The 16,906-nt window shown below is 50.1% G+C and overlaps 8 protein-coding genes across 8 annotated transcripts; 3 read left to right on the top strand and 5 right to left on the bottom strand.

The window, feature by feature from the left end:
- Positions 1–374: 374 nt before the first annotated feature.
- N7473_009020 (serine/threonine protein kinase CDC7) lies at positions 375–2,035 on the top strand (the record flags this gene model as incomplete). Its single annotated transcript, XM_057154959.1, has 4 exons — positions 375–636; positions 706–1,159; positions 1,222–1,282; positions 1,352–2,035. The coding sequence occupies 4 exons, from the start codon at positions 375–377 to the stop codon at positions 2,033–2,035; spliced, it is 1,461 nt and encodes a 486-aa protein (XP_057006089.1).
- Positions 2,036–2,282: 247 nt separating this feature from the next.
- N7473_009021 (ubiquitin-specific protease OTU1) lies at positions 2,283–3,299 on the bottom strand (the record flags this gene model as incomplete). The annotated part of the gene is made up of 1 exon (XM_057154960.1): positions 2,283–3,299. One exon carries the CDS (start codon positions 3,297–3,299, stop codon positions 2,283–2,285), a length of 1,017 nt encoding a protein of 338 aa, XP_057006090.1.
- An 842-nt stretch (positions 3,300–4,141) lies between these two features.
- N7473_009022 (putative RSC complex subunit (RSC1)) lies at positions 4,142–7,198 on the top strand. Its single transcript, XM_057154961.1, has 5 exons — positions 4,142–4,339; positions 4,418–4,580; positions 4,645–4,713; positions 4,787–6,031; positions 6,090–7,198. The coding sequence occupies exons 1-5, from the start codon at positions 4,188–4,190 to the stop codon at positions 7,059–7,061; spliced, it is 2,601 nt and encodes an 866-aa protein (XP_057006091.1). The 5' UTR covers positions 4,142–4,187; the 3' UTR covers positions 7,062–7,198.
- A 984-nt stretch (positions 7,199–8,182) lies between these two features.
- On the bottom strand, positions 8,183–8,572 carry N7473_009023 (uncharacterized protein; the record flags this gene model as incomplete). Its single annotated transcript, XM_057154962.1, has 1 exon — positions 8,183–8,572. One exon carries the CDS (start codon positions 8,570–8,572, stop codon positions 8,183–8,185), a length of 390 nt encoding a protein of 129 aa, XP_057006092.1.
- A 395-nt stretch (positions 8,573–8,967) lies between these two features.
- N7473_009024 (uncharacterized protein) lies at positions 8,968–10,312 on the bottom strand (the record flags this gene model as incomplete). Its single annotated transcript, XM_057154963.1, has 2 exons — positions 8,968–9,277; positions 9,759–10,312. The coding sequence occupies 2 exons, from the start codon at positions 10,310–10,312 to the stop codon at positions 8,968–8,970; spliced, it is 864 nt and encodes a 287-aa protein (XP_057006093.1).
- A 484-nt stretch (positions 10,313–10,796) lies between these two features.
- N7473_009025 (uncharacterized protein) lies at positions 10,797–12,128 on the top strand (the record flags this gene model as incomplete). Its single annotated transcript, XM_057154964.1, has 4 exons — positions 10,797–11,188; positions 11,263–11,828; positions 11,888–12,033; positions 12,084–12,128. The coding sequence occupies 4 exons, from the start codon at positions 10,797–10,799 to the stop codon at positions 12,126–12,128; spliced, it is 1,149 nt and encodes a 382-aa protein (XP_057006094.1).
- Positions 12,129–13,088: 960 nt separating this feature from the next.
- Positions 13,089–14,932, bottom strand: N7473_009026 (putative spindle poison sensitivity protein Scp3; the record flags this gene model as incomplete). The annotated part of the gene is made up of 3 exons (XM_057154965.1): positions 13,089–14,435; positions 14,535–14,656; positions 14,773–14,932. The coding sequence occupies 3 exons, from the start codon at positions 14,930–14,932 to the stop codon at positions 13,089–13,091; spliced, it is 1,629 nt and encodes a 542-aa protein (XP_057006095.1).
- Positions 14,933–15,664: 732 nt separating this feature from the next.
- Positions 15,665–16,755, bottom strand: N7473_009027 (uncharacterized protein; the record flags this gene model as incomplete). The annotated part of the gene is made up of 6 exons (XM_057154966.1): positions 15,665–15,697; positions 15,763–16,172; positions 16,246–16,308; positions 16,378–16,420; positions 16,478–16,490; positions 16,655–16,755. 6 exons carry the CDS (start codon positions 16,753–16,755, stop codon positions 15,665–15,667), a joined length of 663 nt encoding a protein of 220 aa, XP_057006096.1.
- Between the last annotated feature and the right edge of the window lie 151 nt (positions 16,756–16,906).

The following is a 16,906-nucleotide window of genomic DNA, read 5'->3' on the forward strand; positions in this document are numbered from 1 at the left end:
GTGTTGGTGGTGTGAATGGGATGAAGAGGGGAGGAGTGGCGGGAGTGTTGATAAGCGGGTGTTTGGCTTTTGCCCTTTTGGGCCGCTTTCTTAGGTAACCGCGTGTAAATTACGTTGCTAGACGCTTTCCCCCCGCTAATACCACGGGTTCGTATTGTCACCACCGCGTATTGTCGTGTTGATCTCGGAGAAAAACAACGGAGCTGTGCTGTGGTTGGCATTTGTTTGGTTTGCGCTACCCTCTCTTCCTCCCACTCACCACCCTCGACGCTTTTCATGCCCTAACCTCTTGACAATCTGAGTCTGTTTTCTTTAATTTTTCTTTGAATACCCTCTCTTCTCACCTTCCTTCTCGAGACGAGCCCCCAATCGCCATGTCCGTCCTGCGCGGGGCCCCCGCGGGAGTCTTCGAGCTCAAGCGCAGTAGCTCCGGTCAAGGCCTACAAGCAGTAAAGGAAGAATACGCGTCTGAAGAAGAGGACAGGAGAACACCTAATGGTGAACAACCACAAGTGGAGAGCGAATACGAGGAAGAAGAGGAGGTGGACGAGACGGTGCGGGAAGACATGAACAAGCTGGAAGACACCTTTCCAGGTATTTCAGAGCGATTCCGACTGATCAATCGGATTGGAGAAGGTATGTTCTATTCAAATTACTGGATAGGTGGTTTGAGACTGTAATCGCTGACAATTTCCTCCAATCAAGGGACGTTCTCTACCGTCTACAAAGCCGAGGATCTACTTTACAACCACTACCATAACGACTGGGACATTTTCGGTCAAGCGCAAGCACAAGAACAAGAAGAATGGGACAATCCTCCATCCAAAAGGCGCCGGGTGGATGGGAATTCTGGGGGGCGCAAGAAGGCGCGGTTCGTGGCGCTGAAGAAGATCTATGTCACAAGTAGTCCAATTCGCATTCAGAACGAATTGGAGCTTCTACATGATCTTCGAGGATGCAAATCCGTGTGCCCCTTGATTACAGCCTTCCGCTACCAGGATCAGGTGGTCGCAGTGCTGCCCTACTTCCCGCATACCGACTTTCGCATTCAATATCGCACTTTCATGGTAGCGGACATGCGCCACTATCTACGCTCACTTATTACGGCGTTGAAGTCGGTCCACGAACATGAAATTTTGCACCGAGATATCAAGCCAACGTATGTGCCACTGGAGCGATCGAGCTAGGTCAAGTATTTCAAGACTAACATGCCTCTTGCAGCAATTTCCTCTATAATCCCGACTTGAAAGAAGGTGTTCTTGTTGACTTTGGTCTGGCAGAGGTACAGTACCACCCTTGGCTCGCTCCGTTAGGCCCCAACGTTTGACTAACTCCGTTCTTCCATCAATAGCGCCAGGGTTCTGAGTACAGCAGTCCATGCCTGTGCTCACACCAGAATTACGTCCGCCGTAGCCGGATACTTTCTAGCTACTTTTCCAAAAACCCACCAGCCAACGGTATCTCCAGCGGTTACCCGAAGGCTGATTCGCGGCCGTCAAGGCGCGCAAATCGAGCAGGAACGCGAGGGTTCCGAGCACCAGAGGTTCTATTCAAATGCACGTCACAGACCACAAAAATTGACATGTGGTCAGTCGGTGTGATCCTTCTCACCTTGCTTGGACGACGCTTCCCCTTCTTCAACTCGGCCGACGACATCGATGCTATGATTGAAATGTCAAGCATCTTTGGTACTCGGCGGATGAAGACAGCCGCCGCTATGCATGGCCAGATCTTCGAAACCAACCTCCCCACCATTGGAGAAAAGGGCTACAGCTGGGAGAAGCTGGTCAAATGGTCCAGCTGCGTTGAGGACTTGACTGAGAGTGAGTCTCAAGCGACGCGTTTGCTAGCGGGATTGATGGAACTCGACCCGTCCAAGCGTTTGAGTGCCGAGGATGCCCTGAACCATGACTTCTTTACGGACCCCATCCTTCATGATGTGGAATGGGGTGGTCACCCTGAAGATGCAAGTGTTGATTCAGAGGAGGATGACGAGGCAGGCGAAGACGAGGCCGATGAGGTCGCCATGCTATGAGATCCAAGATTTGTACGATATATGATGCGGTTCTGACTTTACCAAGTACCCCTTAAATTTTTGGCATCTGATGACCTAATTCTCGTCGAGTGGAGCCTAATGTTTCTCCAAAAGCAAAGTCAACATGATAAGACAGTAAACCCTTCTTGTCCATGCCATGCTGGGACAGTTCAAAGTCCGCGCCAAGTTCTCGCTCCAAATGTCATATCGACAAGACCTCTTCCGATGTATCCACAGTCGTTATGAATTATGCAGCTTCTCCAAAATCATAATGACCAGTCTCGGCCGCATGTTTCGTAGCCCCTTTCTCTCCAGTGAATGTACCCCCACAAGTATTGCAGCGAACCAAAAAACCCGACGTATCCGTATAATAGTGCTTACTCTGCAAGACACGACACATCTCCTTAGCCTTCTCCACGACAACAGGATCCGCCGCATCAAAGATTTTCGTATCATTCGGCGCAAACAAGTTGGCATGTGTATGTGGTGGATCGGAAGGACAGAGCGCAAGCACATCGTAATGAATGCCCGAATAAACAACTATACACCGAGTCGGAGCTCCCTCATTGAACTGGAACATATGCAGCGTCTGCACATCAATAGAGCAAATCTCAATATTGAAGTACTCGCTGATAATCTTGAGTTCGATGGCTCCACCCCACGAGTCCTCGTTCTGAATCCATTGGCAATAATCATCCGGCTTCTTCCCCAAAATAGCAGCCGTGTAGTCTGTCGGATTCGACTGGATGGCTCCTGCAACGATCGATCGTAGCTCAACCATGGTATCCATATCGCCCATGACTGCGGCTCCTACCGCGCGGAACAGACACGAGTTGTCATCAGGCATGACACGCAGCACGAAAGTGCCGCCATGCTCGGGGGAGGCAATCTCCGGTGGATCATCGGCTGTTTTCTCTGGCTTTTGCGACATCGAAGACTGTTGCTGAAGTTGTGGCGGTCGTTGCTGGGAGGTAGAAGAGCTACTGGGCTGGATCGGGGTGGTCTCGGTAGGCGCTGATGCGCCGGAGTCTCGTTGTGCGACGATAAGCTGTTCCCCGTTCAGGTTGATGCCCGTGTCGGATAGTAGTTGGGTTGGTTGGAAATGGTCGAGATTCAAAGGCTTGAGGTCTGGATATCCGTATTTAACGTCGAAGGAGGCGAGGCCTGTCTTCTCTGTGATCTGTCCCCGCAGGTCTTGGACGGTGGCTGAAACGTCTAGAGTGACGGTTGACTGGCCCGAGGGCCCACGCACGCGCAGACGCATAAGTTTTTGATGGATGGATTTATGAAGCTTTTCTTGGTTGTACGAGGTTGTTGACGCGAAAGTGATGGAGTCGGACAGGTACACAGGTACGTAGGCACGCAGGCGCAGGTGGTCCCGCCCGATAAGTGAGGGAGCTATGACGCTGGTCCGGTGTGGGGTAAAGTAGAGCAGTTGAAAGAAGTTGTTTGTCTAGCCATATAAGTTAGTCTTCAGAAGTATGAACGGAGTTCTGGAAGATCTCGGATCACTTTCACCGTATGATATCAACAAATTCAAAAGTCCGCAAATGTATATCCTCCATAAAGCTAGTAAGTTCCATAGATTGTCAACACTGACAAGTGACAACCTTTCACAAGCATCTTATCAATCATGATTTAAACAAGAGGCCAAATTATGATACCTACACTATCAAGGAAGGCAATTCAGAATCCAATTTGAAGAGATTCCCTAAAGTACTGAACTTAGACATATCCTGCTGGACAGTTTCTCTGGTCTCTAGATTCATTATAGAAGGGCAATGCGGAGATCAACATGGTTCCCCCCACACATGATACCGTGTTTGGACATTACGATGTCAAAGGTCTGCCGAGATAGTTAGCCACTCTTCCAGGTAATTTATAGACATTTCCAAAAAAAATTGGACAACAAATGAATCATTTCGGGGTCATTGGCGCTTTTGTAGCCATGTATACTCTACTCCGGGCTCTGGAGGCCTGGCAAACGAGGCCAAAATTGACAATACAGCGGTAATAACAGTGTAATAATACTGCTGACTCAGCCATTCGCAAAACATCCGTCCCCTTCGCGGACGCAACCAGGTCCTCTCCAAGCTACCGCGACGTCTTCATTTCAACTCTTTGAACACTCACCACGTGTACTAGGGTGAAAATGAGCAGTATGGAGTCGCCAGAGCGTGAGAAGTCTGCGCCTCAGCCTGAGGAGCCCGTTACTTCCATCGAGGATGACGGCGCCATCACCGAGGATCAGTGGCAAGGCATGGGCGATATGCTCATGGCGATCTACGATTTTCGCGAGCAGGAGTAGGTTCTCGTACTGAGGTTCTCATATTGAGGTGGTGGAGAGTTGTGAGGATTGTCCAGCTAATCGTGCCGTTTTAGTGGTCATGACCCCTCGCGACTGTTCCACCGCAGTGTCAACAAGCGCATTGTCCCCGACTACTACGATATTATCAAGGAGCCAATGGCCCTCAGCATTATCAAAGCAAGGATCAACAAGCGAGAATACAAGCAAATTGCGAATTTCGTGCGCGATTTTGCCTTGGTAGGCCATATACTCCCACCTCATCCAAGCCCTGCAGTTTGACTGACTGTTCTATGTTTCCTAGATCCCTCACAATGCGCAGACGTACAATCGACCCAAGTCACAAGCGTACGAGGATGCGCTAGTCATCAAGGTACGTAGACGAAACCCGGGCTGACGGCGCCAACAAGAGTCAAGGAACGCGACTAACACCACTACTCTTTTAGGATGTTATCGTCTCGGAGTTGAAGAAGCTAGTCGAGAAGGATTTACTCGGCGCTGAAGAAGCTGAGTTGCCGGATCTAGGTGAAATCCCTGAGGCAGACCCCTTGCCAGATGACGATGAAGAAGATGAGGAAGAAGACGAGGACGACGAGGAGGACACCGACGACGAGCGTCGCAAGAAGAAGCCAGGGCCCAAGCCAGGTTCCAAGCGTGGAGGTCAGAAACAGGAGCCTGATACGCGCAAGAAACGCGGAAGGCCCCCACGAGTCGATACCCCAATGGAAACCCGGATCAAGACCATTCTCAAGGGAATCCGCAAGCACAAAGGCCCAGGCGGCCAACTGAAAATCTCCCATTTTGAACGCCTTCCGGACAAGATCACTTATCCCGATTACTACATGGAGATCAAGGAGCCGATTGCTATTGATATCATCAAGCGCAAGGCCAAGCGCAAGAAGTACAACTCGGTTGATCACTTCATGCGGGATCTAGATCTCATGTTCAACAACGCCAAGGCTTACAACCAATCAGAGAGCCAGATCTACAAGGATGCCGTCGACCTACAGGGCGAGGCGCGCAAATTGGCTGAACAAGAGAAGAAGAAGCCTGACAGCGAGTATCTGATGGAAGACGGACGCTTCCCCCTGCCAGATGGTATCTTGTACCGCAACGAGCTGTGGAAGGTGGGTGACTGGGTCCACATTCAAAACCCAAACGATGTGTCCAAGCCCATTGTCGCCCAGATCTACCGGACATGGCAGGACTCGGAAGACCAGAAGTGGATCAATGCTTGCTGGTATTATCGGCCGGAGCAGACTGTTCATCACTTTGAGAAGCATTTCTACCCCAACGAAGTGGTCAAGACTGGCCAGTACCGCGACCATCGGGTCGAGGAAATTGTCGACCGTTGTTTCGTCATGTTCTTCACTCGCTACAGCCGAGGCCGCCCCCGCGATCTTCCCCCAGACAAGGACATCTATGTGTGCGAGGCTCGATACAACGAGGAGAAACATAAGCTCAATAAGATCAAGACATGGGCTAGCTGCTTGCCGGATGAGGTGCGCGAGAAGGACTATGAAATGGATCTATTTGATGTCCCCCGCAAGATCAAGAAGGTTCCGAGTCCGATCAAACATCTACTGAAGAGTGATGCTAAAGAGACTGATGACCTGCCTCGACCAACTTGGGGCGCTGATAATGCGCCGCCAGTGGTGGGTGCGGTGCATCGCCGCCCAAGAGATGAGAATGTAAGTTACCCCCTATGGTCTTTCCAAGAAGAACCCCAACTAACATGCTTCTCCCCAGGAATCTCCTCCACCAGAGCCAACCCCCTCGCCGCCTCCGCAACCACCGGCTTTACCACCACAAGCCATGCCAGTTGCCACTCCCCGCCAACCCATGAGCCAACCGATTGCCAATGCCAATCTGATTTCCGCAGGAGCTATGGCAACTCCCCAGCTCCAAGCCCCATCACCTGCAGTCTCAGTGGCACAGACCTCTCCAGTACCCGTTCCTCAAGCCCCATACCAGGCTCAAATGAACCCGCAGATGTATCAAGGGCCAAATCAGCGGCGTCCAAGCAATTTCATGCCACAGACCCCGACTGCGGCCTACCAAGGTTCGCCAGCACCGGCACCATATTCAGCCGCACCACCACAATACAGCACGTACCTCACGAACCGGGCTCACCCTACCGCAGCAGCAGCACCAATCTACAATCCCAACGCCCCGCGTCCAATTGAAGTCTACCACCTCAACGAGGCCGCCAACAGCGCAATCCCCGCCGATATCCGATCCCAATTCCACTGCGACGCCCAGGGCCACGTCCTCTTCTTCTCCGTGCCACCGCTAGACTTGATTCCACCCTCAGAGCAAAAACTAAGCCACTCACTCAAGTACCTCGCCTCGAAAGAGGAACGAGCGAAAAAGGTCGCTGAGCGGAAACGCAAACTCGCCGAAGAACAGCGCGAGCGCGAAGAAGCAGCTAAGCGTCAACGTGCAGATGAAGTAACCGACTTGGCTCGTCGGATTGAAGCGTTAACCCCGAAAGCCATCGAGAGTATGGTGCAGCAGGTGGTTTCCGGCACGGACCAATTTTACAAGACTCTCTACGACGATCAAGCAGAGAGTGTACGGGCCGCAGATGAAAAGGTGCGGGAAAGCAGGATTCAAGCTGATCGTGCAAATGACCAGCTTATTGCGCAGATTCAGGCGCAGACTAAGGATGAGGGATTTGTTAGCTTGAAGGGGAGTGCGATGTACCTCGGGGATAATTAAAGGGTGTTCAACGGGGTTAGCGAGATTCAAGGGCACCAACGTGGAATTGTGGAATTGGTGTTATATGTTCTTGTTAGGACAATGCATGGGGTGTCAATGCAGATTAGATTGATGCCTGGTTCATGGCTTAGCGTCTGTTTAAAATTAATCATAATTTTTTTCTCTTTGAATAATGGAGACAGGTTAGGACCTTTGAAGGAAATTCCGCCTTCTGGGCTCTATTTGGAAAAGATTGTACAAGTTTGTTCACGTCTTCACCATTTCCTCCAGGTTCTATATGACCGGCGAGTAAGACTTACTGATGCTGCAGAATAATGATAATATCGAAGGCAGGAGTCAGTATAGATTGTGGGAATAGAGGAATAGAGAATTAGAGAAGTAATCTATTCGTCAAGAGAGGTCTTGCTTGGAATCAAACCCAAAATTGTAACCCTCCTCGCCGGTGGCCTAGCGGTCCGAAAGGTCTCGCGAAGCTGCTCTGGTAGCCGTTTCTAACGGTGGCCGGCTGTCTGGTTAGTGTGCCGTGAAGCTTCTGTGGAGCTCGGCTGGGCAGCGGGTGAGTTCTGGGGTTGGGCGGGTGGGAAGACAGCTTGAATTCTGCAGTTATCTTTTTTATTTTTCATATTTACTTATATCACTTTAATCAGCTTGATTAGGGTAATTTATTACTGTATTTTTTAAAGCCTTTTAAAGAGGTGTGTTGTTATATAGCTATGTTATCTATTGGGGTGGTGCCCAGATGAAGCCCTTCGGGATGCCGTTGGGGAAAGAAAAAGTGCAGAGTGAGCACGGGGGATGGTTGTATGGGGAACTGGATATTCGGGGTTCTATTCGTGGAGGGAGCTTATTCGCCCTTTCTTGGATTTTGTTTGCTAGGGGCAGTTGGATATGGCCATAGTTACCATATTACGAATGTCCCTCTCCATTTTAGATGTGGTGGTTTGAAAGATGATTCGAAAGACATTTAGAGAGACGTTTCAAAAAAGAATGTTTGAAGCATGCCTAGTTGGTCTATTTCTCTGGTTTCTAGACTCGGACTTTATGAACAACTATAATGGTATGCTAATTATAAGATAGTAATACAGTTATAGCGGAGCCAAAAAAAGGAAAAAAATGCCTCGTTATTCACCATAAACAAGAGGGCTCTCGAAATTATGTCGACCAATCCCTTCGGTCTGAGCCTCTATTGCAAGGTCTCGTTCTTCTTCAGATTCCTTTTTGTACTTTGCTGCCTCATCCATTCCCATGGGCCAGTCGTCCGTATAGCTCTTCACAAGATCAACCAGGTAGATAATAATACAGCGTTGGTGACCGGGAGATGATTTGTCGCTGAGCGAAAATGGCTGCGTTTTATACCGTAACGAATTCGGCCAAGCCAAAAAGCGACCCTGCCGGACTGCCACGGAGCCCAAATCTTGAATATTTTGAGGGAATGGGAACGCATAGTAGTCGATGGTATGTGGGATGCCAAAGATCTTGTGTATGGCATCCTGTTCCGTGGTTAGTCCCATTCGTTCAGGTCACTCTCTTGTTGAAATGATATCCGTGATTCCTCCACATTCTCAACGTCGTATTAGTATCGCGATATGGCCACGATATGCTCGTTGAGAAGACCATCGACATGAAAGTCGCTGTCACCAGGGTAGCATGGTGTTTCCGGCGTGAGCTCGATGCTGGATAAACGAACGATGACTTGTAGCCCCCTCGTCCGAAACATAACTTGAAGACAAATATTCTGGTAGGGGTGATCACCCGCCAGACTTGGATCAGGAACAGGGACATTATTGCGAATATCATCCTTGCTTCTTCTCTTCTCAACAATCGCCTTCCAAGTTTTTCCATTTTTCCAATCCTCGTAGGAATACGAGATCCCGGCTCCTGGATACGTAGAGGTATTGTGTCTTATCTATTTGATCTCCATCAATTCCTCTAGTTCATCCATTGCCGAGCCATTCCGCATAGCGGGCGTCATTGCGGCCAAGAGATCGTCAGGTCCTCTAGTATCTTCTGGGCCATCATCGACCATTTCATACTTTGGACCAGGCTCTGGCAATGCAAGGGAGTGTTCTACCAGTGCGATGTAAGCGTCCCATGTCACTTCGATTGAGCGGCGACCAGATGCATCTATGTTGTAGTATCTAAGCTTCTTTGGTTCGGATTGAGCGTTCATGCCACTTTTAGTGAATCTATAGGTCTTGATGCGCAGTGGATAACGACTGGATGGTTGTTTTATCAGAACTTGATTCCACGGATCCAAGCTCAAAGATATCAGTTTTCAATCGCTGCATAAGCCCGCTGATTTCGAAGATGTAAGATTATTGATATATGAAGTGATACGGACGTCGGTGCTGAAAGATTTCCCTCCAGTGAACTCGACTTCGCATGGCAGCCACTGAAATCGATTGGACCAACGGTAGAAAGGTCGTTTGTCGTCATCATGTAGCCGAGAAGGTCCAGGATACCCTGACATATTGTTTCTGAATTTGTCCAGTGGGTGCTCTTGTGTCGGTGCGAAAGTGACATATGAGGCAGTAGTCGGATATGTTAAACCTCCGTCGTCCATGGGTACGCGTCCGTGATCAAGCACGGCGGTTCGGCCGTGCACAAGCATGAACAACGACGGATCAACCGTTGCTTCAACATCACATTTTATTTTAACATTCTCAATTAGTTTTACTATTGATTTAGGGATCATACATAGGACTCATATCATCTTTCTCATTGGATACCCCTCTTCGGTCGCAGGGAAGATGATTTTCGACGAAAAACTCTTGCAGTTCATTTTGAAACAGTTCTCCAACTAGTTGATCTGATTTGCAAACGCCTGAATCGGCATTCAGAGTCAAGACAAAATTGTGTTTCCGAAGATCTCTAGCCTTGTCCTGCAACTCTGCAATGCACCAGTTCCATTTCGCCTGCGAAACAAGATCCATATCCACAATCACATCGGAATCATCTGCTTCTGGGCCCCGTTGCTCAGTCGACTTCGACTCGGATAATACAACTGCATACCATTGAGCCACAATGTTCTCGTCAATGATATCATGTTCCCAATTCGATATCCCCATCAGTCGTTCCATAGTACGAAGTATGAATATTTCGGTAATCGTCAAACGGGTTGCTCGACCTCTGCGAGATTCGTGGTTTGGCAGGGCGCCATGGGCAAAACTCTCTCCAGTAGCCAACTCGTAATCAATGGGTATATCTCCGAATCCTGGGACCTGGAGCTGGCCAGATCCAGAATTATCCATTTGAGGATAGGTCATGGTGAAGGTGACAATCCCACATAGTGCCCGTTGTTTATAAGAATAAGATTTTGTTGTGCTAGGGACATTGCTGAAATTGAAATTTCCGTTGATACCCACTAGATCCGCGCGCTAGAGACCCTAAGTGTTCGCACGAGATCTGGTTAGACTCGTAGTCAAAACTAGGTACATTTTATGTGTATAACCGATACTTAAAGATGCACTCTAACCTTCATCTTGGGGTAATCCAAGGTTTTTTGGCGATTCGATAGCATGCCCTAAAATAAATATCACTATTAAAATCATCCATGAGATATAGAGAGGGAGTAGGTGGAACCGATGGGGGAAAGGTGGAGATAGATGATCCAGTCGCTCCCGACATACAATGTCAAGGCTGCCAAGCAAACCCGGACGAACGCTATGTTATGCCAGTCAACATCTCCTCTTTTTCTCTCTCTACTTTTCCTTTTCTATAGATCAAGTCTCCATCATGGGCGCCATCTGGTCATCCGAGAAGCCCTCATCCTCAGCCCCCGATGATCTAGAACAACCCCCCCATCCACCCACCCAATCCAACTACCCTCGCTACTACGGGGAGGCAGTCCCCCCAGTCTGCAGCGACCGGCTTGAGGACCTGTACGACGAACTATACGAAAAACTATACTATGTACAGCGCACCAACCAAGAAGACTACATCGTGGCCTTTCACGCATGCGAGAAAGATAATCCTCGTGTCGAACCCGAGGAGTGGTTTATCCTTGTAGAAAGAATCCCACGGGTCTATGAATACCTGGCACATCGCAGTGCCAATACGAATATCAATACTCTGGATGTCAATGTGGATGTAGATACACCGATTGATCTTCATCCCCGGATTGTCAAGTGAGTAAACTCAAACCCTCTCTGTCTGCTTGTCTTTTATAATCGCCGCTAGAACATTGCGTTGGTGGGAGTAGATATCATGGCCGTATCCCTGTTGGATATCTACTAGAGAAACTAGACCCGGGTCCACTGACCACTACGACTTTACCACTTCTGCGCACATTCCCTGCATCATCGCGCACATCTTCCGATAATAAAGAAAGAGAACCCCTTCTGCTGCTCTACTACCGCTGGACCCTCCAATCCCTCACCCTCCTCTCCTACCTGCACTCCCACAAAACCTACCTAATGGATTTCAGCACAAGTACAATCTGGCTACGCGCCGATCTCTCAATAGCACTATCAGGATTCATAAACGCCACAATTCCAACAAACGAATATCCCTACTCACCCGACGGAACTCGGTACGAAGCCGAGATCTATTACCCGACCACTCCTAGCGGACATCCGCAGCTTACTCCGAAAATTGATCTTTCGGATTGGGCGACATTTGTGTGGCAATTGATGCGACAGGATGCGTGTAGTGATGGGAAGAGGTGGGCGTTGCCTACGGATTCATTGGAAGAGGAGGAAGAGGCGGATGGGGAGGAAGAGGGGGATGTGAATCCATGGGGGCGCCATGTGCAGCGGTTGAAGGAGGGTAAGTTACAGCTTTTAGAGGAGGAGCGGTTGGGGCCGATTCTTGTTAAGGCTTGGAAGGGGGGGATGAAAGTGCAGAGGAGATTTTGGAAGAGGTACGAGAGTATTTGCGGCAGATTGGGGTGAAGATGGATGGGGAAGATGAGGTTCTTCTTGATGATGGGCGGAATTGGGAGGATGTATTCATGGTAGTGAAGACTGATGGTGTCCGTCGGGGGAGGGAAATACGATATAAATGATATCTGTTCTTAATAAGGAATACAATACTATTCAGAACTACATCTACAAGGGCATACTGTAGTAACTTAAAGAGAAGAAGAAGAAAACTGTCAGGAATCAGTTGATGAACCAGCCATATTTGCATATCACCCATTTATCAAAATGTCATTTGTACAGCGCGGGCAGGCCAGGCCAGGGCAGACTGGACTGCGACGAAGAAAGAAGGGGCTTCTGAAAAAAAAAACACCTCTCGCAGAAGGAAAAGAAACAAAACACCATAACCATCGGAGTGATAGGTAAGAGGTCTTGACAGAAAAAGTCAGGCCAGGTCCCTTGAATGGTTACCAAAGAGGTCACCCATAGCATAGGTACAGTATCACCCAGGCTGACCTGCATCCCTTGAGATCTGATCCCTCCAACTCCACAGATCACAAAAAAAAGAAAGGAAGATTAATACATACAGGAGCATTCGATTCTGGAAAAACAAGAAGCCCCTCGAGGATCCCGATTGGAATGGGAAAGAGCTGGAAAACGAAAAGACAATGCGATGGGTCTCTAGATGATCCAGAAGGGCAAAGAAGAAGAGGAACAAAACAACCAGAAAACTGTCCCAAAGTCAAGTTCCAATGAAAGATAACAGAAGAAAACGGCAGAGTCAGTCTATGACAAACAGAGTCGGTCGATGAGTCTTGGTACGCCCCGGTAATTGAAGGACTGAAACCACGAATCCCTCTAAAAAGAAGCAGGGAGACGCAACAAATCATCCAATTCGATCAATGAAAGAAGCCGAGGGGGAGGGGAGCAGTGAAAAGGGGGATGGTGCACTTTTGGATTCCGAGATATTTTGACGCTCCGTGATGCTGAATGTGCCCTCAAGATAGATAGAAAACAATGGGGAAAAAAAACCAAAAAAACTCCAATGACCTCTTTTTTGGATATGAGTATGTCCATAACTGTGGACGCCGCTTGGGCCGTGTCGTCGTGATCGTAGTGAATGAGTGCAATGTACAGAAGATGCAGATCTGCATGTACAGAACAAAAATTAGGAGTCGTTCGAGCTCTCCTTGCTCTCGGAGTTCCAGGAAGAGCTGTTGCGCTTGTTTCCCTCTTCCTCCTCCATGGAGAAGACCAAGTCACTCTGCTCTTCCTCCTCGATCTTGCTGGTTGTTGAAGAAATAGTGCGATCGAGACGGCCGGGGCCGGCGGAAGTGTAACGGGCCGAGCCGGGGTGGAGAGACAGGCCGCTCAACTGTTCAGAAATCATAGACATGGAGGACTGGCGACCGGGGCTAGAGACAAATGGCGAGCCATCGATCGAGGTACGACTGCCAATTGGGCCCAGGCTTGGGCTACCGATAGGGTTCAATGACGATTCGCGGAGTGGAGAACCAATGTGGGGGAATGACGAGCCGATGGAATCCTCTTCCTTCTTCTGTCGTTGCTTGGCGAATAGAGCGCCAAATCGAGATGGACTGGAGGCCAGCGGGGAGCCGTTCTTTGAGAAGCTGGCGCTTGTCATGCCGAAGCCGCTGACGTCGCGGTGACTGGAGCTGAGGTCGTTGTCTGTTCGGGACATGCGGCGCAATTTCTCCTGTGGTGTGAGAACATCATCGTGCAGGTTCATAGGCAGATAGTCCTCCTCCATGGGGAAGTTCTCATCCCAATCATCAAGCAAAGCGGGGCGAGGAACACTCGCAGATAGCATACGAGTCTTCACAGGGCGGGAAGAGTGCAAGAACCGGTGACCGGTGGAATCTTCAGGTGCTGGGGGAGAGGATCCAATGTTCGAAGATGGCTTTCGCATGTCGTATCCCACATCGCGAATATTCCGGAAAGGATCGGAGGGGCCCATTCGCTGAGCCGGAGGGGAGGACAGCTCCCCCAGGCCGAATTTAGAAGGCACCGAAGCAGCCACGGGACCATAGCGAGCCGCATGGGAGATTCCCTGGCTATCGAACGAGGCGGGGAGCGGGGCATCCAGGGCTGTCAGATGGCGGGCACTAGGCGACATGGGGAAGCGCACATCATCCACGGGGGAGCCGTACTTGGAGCCGGCATCGGAGGCGAGGCCGGTATCGATTGTGGGGATGGCATCATACGGTCCCTGCTGTTGACCCTGCACGAAGCCCGACTCGTCTTGCGGGGCAAGCTGCTGGTTATACCTGGGCTCGTGACCATTCAACCGCTGCTGCGAGAGAACCGAGTTCGTCAAGGCAGAGTCCTGGTTAACATATGCCTGCGGATTGACTCGGCCACCCAGATTCAAGTGACTGCCACCACCCATGCCCATACCACCAGCGCCACCACCTCCACCACCGGCTCGATTCACACGGCGGCCATCGGGAAGGATATGCGCGAGAGCGCATTTTGCACCGAACTTGCAGTTACCCTAGGAAATTAAAAAAAAGGTCCCGACCTCGGTCAGCCGCCAGATCAAATGGAAATGCATTGGAAAATGGACTGCAAAAGGCGCAGATCCAACACCTACCTTGGTAAAGTATTTGCAGGGCGCATAGTCGATTGCGGCATCGGTCGAGTGCAGGAACGGACAAGCGGGGCCAGCCTGACAAGCACCCTGGCGGAAGAATTTGCAGGGAACATGTTTAGTGTCTGCGGAGTAATCGGAGACAGATAATTAGCTTATGACAGGCAGATAGCGACCGATGCAGCAATTATAGAGAGTGCAGGTAACTCCGGGGGGGGAGGGCGAGATCGAAGAGACGTACTCTTATTGCTCGGGTTGGGCGGGCTGCGAGCCATGTCGAGGCTGGAGGGGTTGCGGGAATGGCCGTTTTGTTGAAGGCCCGAGGGCACCGGGAGAGGCGCACGACCTCTCATTTCAGGACGATTGGGACGAGATGAAGGAGGGCGAGAGGCCGACAGCATCGCCGAGGGGATTCAAAATTGGGGGGAAGGAAGGTGAGGGGAATTAAGTGAGGGCTGGAGGGGGAACGTTATCGGAGGTGAGAGGGGAAGAGTCAAGCGGCGGGCGGTGAAAAGGCTGGAAGTTTAAAAAAGAGTACAAAGTACACTTTTTCACAGTACAGTAGAGTAGTGTATAGAAGTTATTTGATGATGAGCGAGAAGGGAGAAGAGAGAGTAAAGAAGAGAAAGAGTATAATACTACATAGATTTCCTCCTACTGATAAAGTACCAAGAACAAAAAACGGGGCGGGAGTGCAGATGATGATGGGCTCTACCTCCAATACTTCCAAGAGGAAGTCCTTCTCCACTGGTTCTCGTTGGTCATTTTCACAGCCTGACAGAGGCTAAACCCGCGACCATCTGATTTTCCCAGCTCTGTTCATCTCATCTGATGTGCCTGAAAATAGTCGCCTCCTCCCGGTTGCCTCCATTCCGCAAACTCCGCTCGCATATCTCCGAATCTCCCAAGGTATCCTGGATAACCTGAATAATATCAAATCACCTATCAAAGCGTGACGAATCGACCTAGTCACGCCCTGGTTGCCCGTGCTCACTGCTCACTACTACTCAAATTGTATTTCCGTATCAGAGCTCAAAGTCTCCGCTCAGACCGAGCCGCAAATCACGCTTGTCGAATGATGTGACTGAGTGGAGACCACCGAAGCAGATCAAGCGTCCGTACCCGACCGACTCTCATTGGAGCGGTCCTTCAAGCCCCAAAGACTCCTGGTCGCCCCGTCAGTGCTTTTCACCAAAGTGGCAGTGGCGATTATCAGTAGTGTGTGGCTTACCCATAGCTGCGACGCAGTCATGTCCTCAGGCAAAACCTCCGAGCATCGCCCCCATAATTCGCGACAAATACGACGGCGAATGGTGGCATGGTGTTCCCATTGTTTCCAGTCGCGCTCCAGCTGAGCACGCGCCTCGGGGGAGATCTGAGGTTGATCGTCGCCGTAGAGTTTGCCTAGGCGTGCTTGGGCGGCATCTCGTTCCTCCTGTAGCTGGCGGATGTCCTCTCGCAGAGTAGAAAGTCGAGGTTTAGCTTCGAGGGCAGCCAAGGCAGCTCGGGCCTTTTTCTCGTTTGTCTTGATCGTGGAGAGTTCTTCTTGGAGTGTCTCGATCTCGTGACTGAGGGCAGCGAGGATTTCTGGGCTAGCGCTGTCGGATGATTTCTGGAGTGCGTGGTAGACTGTTTGTTTCCCTGTAGAGAATCCAGCATTATCGGTCAGTAAAATGACCTCAGATTGCGTATGCGGGGTTGAGGGTCCACATACCCGCAGTTCGTGCTTCGATCTCGCCATTCTGATGCAATTCTTTCAGGATCTTGGCGGCTTGGGCTGGGATGGCACCATCAGCTCACTGCGAATATATACCCCGGTTCGTGAGTTGGACTTCACTGCACTCACTTTTCGTGACCTTGGTGTGCAAATTCGCCGAGACATCGATGGCCTGCGGTCAACAATATTAGCGTTCTGTCTCGATGCAGGGCAGGATGAAGGCACTCACCGAATAGGGACGACTGCCCCAATCGAAAAGTCAGTATTAATGCTTGCTACAAAAGGATATCAGGAGCATATACTTTTGTTCACCTGCAACCGCGTCGAATGAGTCTCTGTCGATCAAGTATACAGGCATCGGAAAGACTCACGTAAGTAGTCAAGAATCAGAGTGGCATCTTGTCACCTGGTCAGCATCCAGCCCTCACCATCAAAGTCAACCTTCAGAAACACACCATCGGTCCCAGCTGCTTTCTCGCCCTTGTCCTTGTCCTTGCGGGGTGCCATGGTGGTCTTGGGTAGATCCGTGGACTCAGGTTCGAGGTGGAAGTTCGGATGGAAGTTGAAGGAGATGAGATGAGATGCCAAAGGGAAGATATCACGACACCACCACATCAGAACTAAAACCCCTACGTCTCTACACATTACACATACAATA

Source organism: Penicillium subrubescens, assembly GCF_028828155.1.
Source record: "Penicillium subrubescens strain IBT 31985 chromosome Unknown utg000006l_segment0_segment0, whole genome shotgun sequence".
Taxonomy (NCBI): Eukaryota; Fungi; Ascomycota; class Eurotiomycetes; order Eurotiales; family Aspergillaceae; genus Penicillium; species Penicillium subrubescens.

Coding starts and splice junctions, on each gene's coding strand:
- N7473_009022 (XM_057154961.1), top strand. CDS start 4,188: ATGAGCAGTATGGAGTCGCCAGAGCGTGAGAAGTCTGCGCCTCAGCCT. Junction 4,340..4,417: donor TACGATTTTCGCGAGCAGGA/GTAGGTTCTCGT, acceptor GTGCCGTTTTAG/TGGTCATGACCCCTCGCGAC. Junction 4,714..4,786: donor AGGATGCGCTAGTCATCAAG/GTACGTAGACGA, acceptor CTACTCTTTTAG/GATGTTATCGTCTCGGAGTT.